At 42.3% G+C, this 10,915-nt stretch overlaps 1 protein-coding gene across 1 annotated transcript; it reads right to left on the bottom strand.

Annotated features, from left to right (window-relative positions):
• Positions 1–1,019: 1,019 nt before the first annotated feature.
• On the bottom strand, positions 1,020–1,510 carry LOC112655508 (fatty acid-binding protein, adipocyte-like). The gene has a single exon (XM_025440651.3). The coding sequence runs from the start codon at positions 1,460–1,462 to the stop codon at positions 1,064–1,066; it is 399 nt and encodes a 132-aa protein (XP_025296436.1). The 5' UTR covers positions 1,463–1,510; the 3' UTR covers positions 1,020–1,063.
• Positions 1,511–10,915: the final 9,405 nt, after the last annotated feature.

Here is a 10,915-nt window from a genome sequence, read left to right as displayed (position 1 = left end):
CCAAAAATTCAGTTGTCCGGGAGAAACGCGGTTATGGGTTATTGATTCTATCGAATCCATTATCTAAGTTGCTATCTTGACTAGTTGGGGTGTGCTCAGGGGATAGCTTTACATCTTCAAATAATAATATCGCAGAATATCTCCCAATTGGTTGCTTGGTCTTTCATATTCTTCCCCAAATTCCCCTCAAATATGGTGGATTTTTTTTTGTGTGTGTGTGTATGTCCTGGCAGATATCTTAGCTCCTAAAGCTACAGACAGAATTACTTTCTGTACAAAATTGAATTGAAAAACAATAAAACTTGGCACCTCCAAAGCAAGGAAACTCTATCAGATTAGTTCATCTGCTGTAAAACAGCATTCAATATTCTCTTCTCCGTGTGCCAAACAGAAGGCCACACACAAAAATGGATATTAAGATGGGCTCGTGAACAATGTCAGACATTTGCTAATGACAAAATAAGAATCGTGGACTGAGTGAAATGTCCCCTCCTAGAGAGAATATGCATAGTATGTGGCGATGACCTCTGTCCAAAGCCTCCGGACAGGCAAATGCATCTATTTGAATGCCAGTGACTCAGTGGAGGCTGATCAGGCTTGCCAGAGGCTGGCACCTCTGTGGATCCTCCTGTGCTGGGGACGTGTCTCCATGAGCGAGGACTTTCTAATTTTTTTTTTTTCTATATCTAAAAGGTTTTATTTAACAAACATATCCACATTGAATAAGATCATTTGGGGGAAATCGGTTGCTTGTTAATTAGTAGAAAATAACAATACATGTCTGGACAATATGTCCAACAGAATGTTGTAGAGGGGATCCCTGGGTGGCGCAGCGGTTTAGCGCCTGCCTTTGGCCCAGGGAGCGATCCTGGAGACCCGGGATCGAATCCCATGTCAGGCTCCCGGTGCATGGAGCCTGCTTCTCCCTCTGCCTCTCTCTCTCTCTCTCTCTCTCTCTCTCTGTGACTATCATAAATAAATAAAAAATTAAAAAAAAAAGAGTTATAAAAAAAAAAAGAATGTTGTAGAGTTCAATGCAAACTTCAGCTCAATGTCCCTTGGATTATGCTCTCTCATAAATTCTGGTAGAAGTGACGCCTTTCCTGATACATTCCACCACCAGTTTATCATCCACTTGTTTTCTCTTTATGGTAGTTGATTCTCCATCCCACTTCTGCACCTGTACCAGGACACCTCCATCTAAGGTTATGATGCTCTTTACGTTTCTGTAATCCGCAGTAACTTCATCAAATTCCTGGCCCAGTTTGAAGGAAATCTCTGTATTTTTAAAGGTGCTTTCCGATTTAATGGTGATCACATCCCCGTTTACACTGATGATCCTGTTGGGTTTGGCCATGCCAGCCACTTTCCTGGTGGCGAAGCCCACTCCCACTTCTTTCATGTAATCATCAAAGTTTTCACTGGAGCTAAGCTTCCAGGTACCCACAAAAGCATCACACATTTTATGAGCTTTTAGGATTATCTTCAAGATGCGAAAAAAAAGCTGTCGTTGTCTGTAAGGTGTTATGACCTTCTGGAGCCCAGATAACTTCCTTTTAAAGATGCCCAGATCATGTGATCTTAGGAATCGACCTTCTAATTTCCGAGAAGGCATCTCCGTCCTGGAGAACATTCGGCATCTTTGAAATCACTCCATGTGCCACTCACTTGCTGGAACCCAGCTCCTGGTTGTGGGGCATGGTGTGGGGTGGGGGGACTCATGACCTCATGAATAATGATAGAGATACAGTTCACCGAATTTCAAAATTTGCCGTAAGCATGGGGGTGAAGAGGAATTAAGTAAACTTTGTATTGAAATCTAGAACACCCTCAATTCTATCTCATGTGTTGCTACCGCTGACTCTCTTTCTCGCCATGGCCTCCATTCTTCACGCCCAACTCAACTGCAGGTTGAGCCATACCCAGGGAATATTGGGAGCCAGCTGTTGAGTGTCCCAGATGTGTGAGCACTGGCCTGGGCCTGTTGCACTGGGTGCGAACTATCTACCCTCGGCATCCAGTTCACGTGGGGCACTTGTTGACATTATAAATCTCCAGAGCCTCCTCTTCCTGCACACCATCTTGGAGCTGCTAATTCCCTTGGAATGGAACAAAGAGCCAATTTCATCGAGCTCCCCTGATGCTGTGGGGAACGCTATGTTTGGGGGAAAAAAAAGTCAGAACTCAAATGACAAGTCTTCCATGGTCAGCATTCAGGGGGAAAAAAGTGTTGTCACAAGTCAAATGCTACGTTTTGTACCTTCTTCAGCTCGCTGAGGGCTGGCGGTACAAGTGTCCCGCGTGAAGTGAGCCAGGCTGGCGTTGGTTTTGCAACCAACATCAGTACCTTTACAAATATCCAGGGGCTTTCAAGATTACTGAAAAATAAAAATAAGTAAACGTCCAGAGGCTTTCAAACTGCACCTTTCTACTTAATTGTTTCACTTGCAATCCCTGTGAGTAGACCTTTTACTCCCAGCTGAGGCATCAAGGAAAATGTGTTTCCTAGACTTGGTACAAAGATATTTCTGTTGAGTTTTTTTCACTGACGTCTATTAGCTGCTTTGATTTGACACGTACTTGATTCACCTTTTGTTTTTCTTACTACCTGCCACATTTTAAAATATCTGTGGCTCAGTGGTTGGGTATCTGCCTTTGGCTCAGGGCATGACCCCGGGGTCCTGGGATCAAGCCCCACATCGAGTTCCCCGCAGGAAGCCTGCTTCTCCCTCAGCTTGTGTGTCTGCCTCTCTCTCTCTCTGTCTCCCATGAATTAAATAAATAAGTAAATAAATAAAATCTTGAAAAAAAATAAAGAATCTGTGCTAAAATATGGGGAAAATAAATAATAATAATAAATAAAATATCTGTGCTAAAATATGGGAAAAAACAGTTTATATAATGTTGGTCAAAGAGTTTTCTAATTGCTAAGTAGGCTACTAATTAAATTAAATCATCTTTGAGTTTTTAATAATCTCTTCCTGTACAAAAGTAAACCCCTGGAAACCAGGGAAATTCATATCCTGTGCTAGTTTCCGTTTTACAAGCCCGAGGTGGATATTATTTTGGAAAGACCAAATTCAGAAAATATTCACCAACATCCAAGTTTAATACATTGTCAATAAAGTGTGGGTTCAGAATGTTTTTTTCCCTAAGGCTTTTCTGGTTGATCAATCTTTATTTTATTTTATTTTATTGCATTTTATTTTATTCTATTTTATTCTATTTTTTCATTTCCAAGGATCTCATTTGAGCAGGCGTGTTTCGCCATGTAAATGCGTTCAGCACTGACCAGAAAACGCTCTCGGCCCCCTACATGTTTCTGTTGTCGTGGGAAGGGTCTATATTGCTGAAGTCCAACCATTCATCCTTTCTGCTCAACACAATAAAGAAAATGCAGCATCAAGAATCTGCAATATGGTTCCCAGAAAATCGTTTTCAGGGAAGCAACATCCTATTGTATATCAGTTACCTTCAATTTCTCTTTTTTTTTTCCCCCAAATACACATGGACTTGAGGGTTGAGCTCTTGCGGTGTATGCAGGTGTGCACACATACACACACCATTGAAGGGTGCTTAGGGACCCCTACGTGTATCGTGCTGTGGTTATCTCTGCACTTCTATGGTCTATGATATATTTTTTAAAGATTTTATTTATTTTATTTTATTTTATTTATTTATTTATTATTTTTATTTTATTTATATTATTTTATTTATTTATTCATGAGGGACACATAGAGAGAGAGGGACACACAGGCAGAGGGGGAAGCAGGCTCCATGCAGGGATCCCCTCGTGGGACTCGATCCCGGGTCCCCAGGATCACACCCTGGGCTGAAGGTGGTGCTAAACTACTGAGCCACCCGGGCTGCCCTATGGTCTATGATATTTATCCCCCCTCCACAAAGTCGCCCTGCAAACCGTTAAATTATATTTGGTTTATATAGGCACCCAGGTGGGCACCAGTTGGTTAATCCAAATACCCGGCTCACGCGCGCTCCTTGCTGGCCCATTCTTTCTACTTATTTGCCTAGATGATGTAAGCATCCACAGCCCACCACACCAAACAAAACCGAGGATCGTGACGAAGATTAATTTCTTGAACAACCTCCTCCCGAACACGTCTCCCCATCTTGAGTTAAACTTCACATCTCCGCAAAAAAATCCCGCGTTTAGGATTTTCTTCCTTCCGTTAAGTGAACTGTTGTTTCACGATGAGTATGTGCATTTCATTTTCTTTGCCTTTTGCAAATCTGGGTAAACGGGGCCGTCTGCCATCTGGTGGAGCTCACACTTTTAGTTTAGATGTCTACCATCTGTGTGAACAGCACACGCCCGGCTCCAGGCTCTGCCCACGTCCTGCTTTAGGTCCAGCTAACCTGTTTTTCAAAGAGTCTTCCCCAGTTTACTCTTCCCACCCACAAGGCATGAAGGATGGTTTCAGTCCACGTCCCAACGTACGTTTCATGTCAGCGGCTTCATTCATACTTGTCAAGTTCTGCAGGGTTAGTAAAAATCATCTCAAGCCATGCATCTTCTTCTCCACCCCGTATAAAGACGGTGCCTTCCCATTTCAGGTGGTATGTGCTCTGCCATTTCAATAAATTCCTGCAGTCCCCAGAGTAAATTCCATTTCATTCCTAATTACAGACTTTTTTGAGATAGGACACTCAAATACCATCATTGCTTTTTCTCCTTCCATCCAGTTGATTATAGTTTTTTGTCAAAATCCAGCTCCATGATAAACTGCATTTCCAGATTTTCTAATTATAAATCTCTGCTACGCAGGGACACCCCCAATTAGGTCACAAGACCCTCTTTTATTTTGTACTTTTTTGGATAACGTATGTTCACAATTATGGCCCTTTGATTTTCAAAGCCAAATTTGTAAGTACAGTGGATTTCTTGTTTGGTTAGTTTTTTCCCTGCACTGTCTATTTATCAGCTTCAGGGTTAAATTCACATCAGCCTTACAAGTAGCATAGGGGCCATTATATTTTCACTGTTTCTGTTTCTTTGTTTTTTCTTTTTCTTTTCTTTTCTTTCTTTCTTTCTTTCTTTCTTTCTTTCTTTCTTTCTTTCTTTTTTTTTTTTTTGTATAAAGGTGGACTGATCTACTTCTTGAACAGCCTATGGATATTCTCTCTGTTGGAAGCCTTTTAACCACTGCTGTAGTGATTTCAACGTATGCAGTTTTCAATCTTGTTACCTCTTGGTAAGCCAGCCCTAAAAATAATTCTTGAGCTTTGCTGTCACATTCCTTCTGGACATCAAAGTCCATGAAGTTGTGAATGATCTCTGCTTTATCTGTAGCGGTGACCCCTCCTATATTTAAAACCTTCATCCTTTGTATTGTTCTGCACCTTAATTAAGAAATAATTGACAAATATCACTACTTCTTTGTATTTTGTCTCCTAATCTCTTAGTGGTGCCAGAGGTACACATCTTTTACTCCTTGTGTTTTCAAAGAACAACTCTTGGTTGTGTTGAATTTCCCAATCGTACCTTTATCATCTCTATGGGTTATTTCTTCTCTTATGTTATCTCTTTCCCTTTACATCCTTGGGATTTATGCTACTCTACTCATTATCACCTTTATGTAGGATGTAGATCATCACTTTGAGATAGTCTGCTTTCCAATTTAAATTTTTGAGGATGTAATTCCCTCCATTTTTTATGTCAATTCCCCCAATTTATTTCAACATAGCGTCTTGATTTAGTTCTAGTTAATACTTTGGAATTTTCTTACAATACCTCCTGTAACCCAGCACTTAATTTATGTATGTATGTTCATATGTTTTATTAAATATGCAGGAATGTCTTGCCTACCTTCTTAAATGTATAAATTAGCGTCCACCCATGTCAATACAATACAGAGTAAGAGGCAGACAGCGTGGTTTCTAGGATACTTTATGTTTAGTATTTCTTGAGCGTTCTTATGAGTTAATACATGGTCTATATTTGTAATGGTCTGTAAGGGCTTAGGAAAAAAACTTGTATTTTTAATGGTCTCTCTGACACCCACGTGGTCTTTCGGACATTTTTCTGTGCACTACTAAAAAATTGTTTTCAGAATCTCACAGTCTCTGAAAGCTGTAGGCTTCCCAATCTCTTGGGGCCGACAGTGTGTAAAGGTGTCGAGGTGTATCGGGGGCCAAGTTTAGCAAGGGCATGATTGTGGCAACATAATGCTTCCCCTTTTCATCCCCAAATGGGCAGTTTGAGACACACTTGCAACTGCTGGAGGGATCCTCCCAATGCCTGTTTTTCTCAGCTTCTCACAAGTTCCAGCTTCCATGCCACATTTATTTGACTCAGGAGACAAGGCCACAGTGGGGGACAAATAAAGCAGAAGTCCATCTTGCCCCTTCGTTTAATGTCACAGACCGGTGGGACTGCCCTCGGCTAAGGCAGCGACCAGCATCTGCCCACAGCTGCAGACACCTGCTCAGACAGTCCCAGCTGCAGGCTGCCTGGCTTTAGCTGCTTTGTTCCTTGCTTCCCCCTGCATTCTTCAAGATCAGTCTGGGCAGAGGCCACTGGCCGCTGTAGGAGACTGGCAACCTGTTCAGGGTACTCCCTGTTCTCTGAACGAACGATTCACCTCTGTGCCTTTGATACTTAGACCTATGCAATTTATCTTCCTGGTGTCCCCACCTGCCAAAGTCCCCCGAGCAGGTTGCCCAGAAGAGTCTCCAGGGCATCATTCAGCAATCCCTGCTCCCCACACCATCTGGGCTTAGAATCTCTACCTTTTCCCAGATCAGTCTTCCATTCTACAATATCAGCCCAACTAACGCCCGCCATCCGAAAATGCATTCCACGGCTTGTGTCGAATCTCTGAGAGCCGAAAGAAGACAAACACACCAGCTAAGAAAATGGGGGGATGCCTCAATGAATGCTCCCTGCTGCCTACTCCTTGGCAGCGATCTGGCGGGGGTTGGGGGGGGCAGGGGATGCCCTCTAGGCACCGCAAGCACTTCATGGTCAGAATCGAGTTAGCTTGTCATCCGTAGACCATCTGTAGCCCTGAAAACGAACGTGCTTACTTTACAGACTTGAGAAAACAAACTGTCTCCTTGATGACGTGCCCTTTTCATTTCCCAGGGACCACGTGTATAATCAGCTGGCAGCATTACGAGGAGCTCGTATTGTCTTAACCTTTTCCTTTTTACCCCTTCTCTGGCTTTTAACCATTTTTAGTTTTTGAATCTCAAGCCAGAAAAACCATAGCATTCTTTCGGGAAGCATCATAGAATCTGAACAGGATAGAAGCGTGTGATGTGAAAGAAGTGGGGAATTGAATGAGGAGAATTGTGAGTAAATTTATTTTAATATTTGTATGATTAAAAAGCCAAAGATGAGTGAGTATAAAATCAATTCCAAATAATTACTTGCAAGTATGTAATATGAACACACATGTAAATTACTGCGATACTTTCAGCCAACGCTAGGTCATTAGTGTTTGAATAGTAATAAAACAAGATAAAGTACAGAAATAGCTCAGATGCAAAATATTCTATAGAAATCTACTTTTTTTTTAAATTCCAAATTTGTCTTGCTTCTAGTTAAATTGTATCCGATATCACTGACCTCTGAACAGGCCCTCTGATTTCAGAGTCGAAGTCTCCGGATGTGAGGTCTCTGTAGAATACGAGGTGGCCACTTCCTTTGGGGAACTAATTGATTGATTTTCAAATTTTTCGCATAAAAATGTTTTGAAAATAAAAATATGTTGGATGATTTTTTTTAAAAGTAGATTTAAATAGACTTAAAACATGCAAATAAATGTTCTCTGCCATATTGGTTCCTCAATGGAAGTTGAAAGCTGTTTCCATTGTTCCTCTCAAGATTCCAAAAATATAAAGGTACTACAATGCATTTCCTAAATCTGTTGTTCTATCCACAGTCCTTGCATGCCATCTCATTTTGGCCACAGAGTTACATTATGGAAAGAAAAGTTTTCATCCTCACTTTACTCCTTCACGATCACTCAGACTGTACCTAGAATCCACCCCAATGTCTTCCTTCTGGAAAATTGCAAAACCAACGTGGGGTCATAGATCTTCTAATCCATGATCTTTCCCAACATGGCACCCATCGTGGCCTTGAACAGTCAGGGACGGTTTCCCGGAAGAGGCACCACAGTGATGACCTACAGGCAGTTTAGCTACGTTGGTCTCATGTTTAAACTTAAAGGTATCCGCCCTTCCAGTGCTTTTGGGACCAAAAGGCTCATTTCTTGTCATTTTCACATGCAAGATCTTCCGTATCGAAAATCTAGACTCTTGAGTGTCTTGCTTCCATCCATGTGCACCTACCTTCCCAAAACATCCTTCATGTAAAACAAAGACACTACATATGTACTCTGACTCTGCCAAGTGATGGGAAAACCAAGAAGAAAAAAGACTAGGGTTTTTCCTTGAGCAGCTCACAGTAGCTGAGGTGTGAAGTCATGTTGCAGGGTATCGTGGCATGTACAGTCGGCCTATGGCATATGTGAGCTCAGTGGCAGTGACAATGACTGGACCTTAGAAGCACTTCAGCTGAGATGCGACCCGACATGAATACATGTCTGCTCCTCGACAAGGACTATTCTGATTTTTCCAGTAAGGAGCACATCTGCCCCATCCCCGATTACATGTGTGGCTCTTCTGACTGCATGTAAGTCCCAGATTTCCTCAAATACCCACCCAAGTTAGTCTGTCCCTTGCATTCAGACAAGAGCTCAGAAGCAGGGTAGGGCTCACCGTCCACACTGTGGTGCCCACCTACCGCAATAGAGTTTTGCCCTGGTCCCTGTTTCCCTTCATACTACAGTTTGTGTGCCAGAAGCACAAAACATGGCAGCTGCTATTCTAAGAGTATGAATGTGAACGTGCCAGTCAGCCAACAGCCAAAGTCTAGCCATGCCTGAACCCCAATCCTTACTGCTGCTTAAAGCAAAACACAACATTTTATATGCCTGTCCCTGGACGTGTACACCCCAAAGACAAAAGAAAAACAGACTTAAATGTATGAATTCTATTTTTTCAGCAGTGAAGTCTCCCGTTGACATTATGATAGCTAACACCCTGGAATAAAGGACAAACTGATCTCTCTGTAATCACGAAGAGGCATTGTCCTTCATAATAAAGTCTCTTATTTATTCGAGGTAGATTCAGGTAAAAGAGGGTCATCTTTTCCACACAATTTGGGGATAATTGGAATTGTGGTTTTTTTTGTTTTTTTTTTTAATGCTTAAAAGAATTTACATTGTAGAGGGCAAATACACAAGAATCGTTACACCGATGGGTCATTCAGAACACTAGTGTGGGGAGGGGAATGTAATCTGCATTTCTGTGATTTTTATACATGGGTTTTTCTGCTGCTAGAATTTAAGGCATAGAACACTTCCTACTCTCCCGAAACTCCATTTTCTTGGTCCCCAGTCTTTGCTTTCCTGACCATCGTTCAACAGAGATGCTCCAAGTACAAACAGCAAATAGACAGGTGTTAGACTATCCTGTAAAATAGTCTCATGGTGTCATTGGACGCTTCTTAAATATGTTTCATAGAGGTAACGTTTTTCATGATAGCCTGATGCTGTTGTGTTGGCTTCTGTGGCCTAAGTGCTAGCATTAAATGTAGAATGTTTGCACGCTCTCTAGGGCACTGCTTTTAGAAACTGTCTGATTTTACAAATATCATGGAAAGGGATATCCCCAGAAAGACAACATAGGGGCGCTGAAGCCATCCCTGCGGTAAGTCTGTGTTTTAAGCTGGGCCAAAGGGCTTGATCACACACACATAAAGACTAAGCAGTCCCAGGTACCATTCAATACAGACCTTCCACTGGTGCAGAACATTCCAGAATTAAGAAGGTACCTAATCCCATCTACCTGTGGCAGCCCATCTGTCTATGATGAGACACTCTGAAAATATTCTTGTCAGGTTTAATCTAGTTGGTAGGGAAATAGAGAGGCCAGGCCAAAGTTGGTCGAGGCAAGCTTTTAATGGGATGCGTTCTTGAGTGAGGTTCCCTGGCCCGCAGGGGAGGGAGAGAGCGAGCAGGGAAGTTGTGGGCCAGGGAAGTCAGGTGCAAGGGAGGGCAAGGGGGCTTTTTAAGAGGGGAGGGGTAAGGAGTTGGGTGTCTGTATAGGGTGACAGGTATTAGGGCATATTACTGGTGAAGTCCGTATGGGGCGATAACTGCTTATGCCCCTATATGGGGTCAGGGTAAGGTACAGTTTAGGTTTCCTGCATAGGCCCAGGCTCCCTTGATGACATGTCTTGGCCATCTGCTGGTGATGGGAAAGTTCTGAGGTGGGGGCCACAGGTTGGGGGTGTCCACCGCCATTTTGTTGGTGCCTCCCGATCCCCCTTGATCCCGCCAATCCCCCTTGATCCCGCCGGCCCTACAATTCTCACTTGCCGTGTGGGGCCATCCTGCTCCCCTATGAATGCTCATCTGAAGTTTTAGAAAAGTCTATCTCCCATCCCACTTACTTACCCTAAGAAACCCCCAGTTGTGTTATTTCCTAATTTGAAAAAAAATCAATAAACCCATATGTGTTTAGTTTTCAGCGAGAACTCCTATATTGTTGTTTTATTTTAAATGCAAACTCGGATTTCTATCCCTCCCTCAGGAAAAATTACATTAGATACTATGGATCTTCAATAAAAGATGCTAGGGTAATTGGTTTTAAAAAAGAAACCATGGCTTCCTGTCTTGATACTTCATTGAAATTTTCTACCTTCCTTTTCTGGAGAGGAAGGAAAGGGGTGAGGTTTTGAGGTTCTAATGAAAGGAGTATAACTCAGCACTAACATATCCCAGGGTCTTAAACTTGGGGTAAAAAATGTGACCTGCTAATGTAATATCCAGATATTTTCTCAGGAGTATGTAGATCAATTATGGCTTCTCAGGGACGTTTC

Source organism: Canis lupus, chromosome X (assembly GCF_003254725.2).
Source record: "Canis lupus dingo isolate Sandy chromosome X, ASM325472v2, whole genome shotgun sequence".
In the NCBI taxonomy this organism is placed as follows: domain Eukaryota; kingdom Metazoa; phylum Chordata; class Mammalia; order Carnivora; family Canidae; genus Canis; species Canis lupus.
Note: the sequence above shows the minus strand (reverse complement) of the source record. Positions and strands in the feature narration are given on the sequence as shown.

Bases quoted from the DNA above. Each gene is read 5' to 3' on its own strand.
- LOC112655508 (XM_025440651.3), bottom strand. From the start codon at position 1,462: ATGTGTGATGCTTTTGTGGGTACCTGGAAGCTTAGCTCCAGTGAAAAC.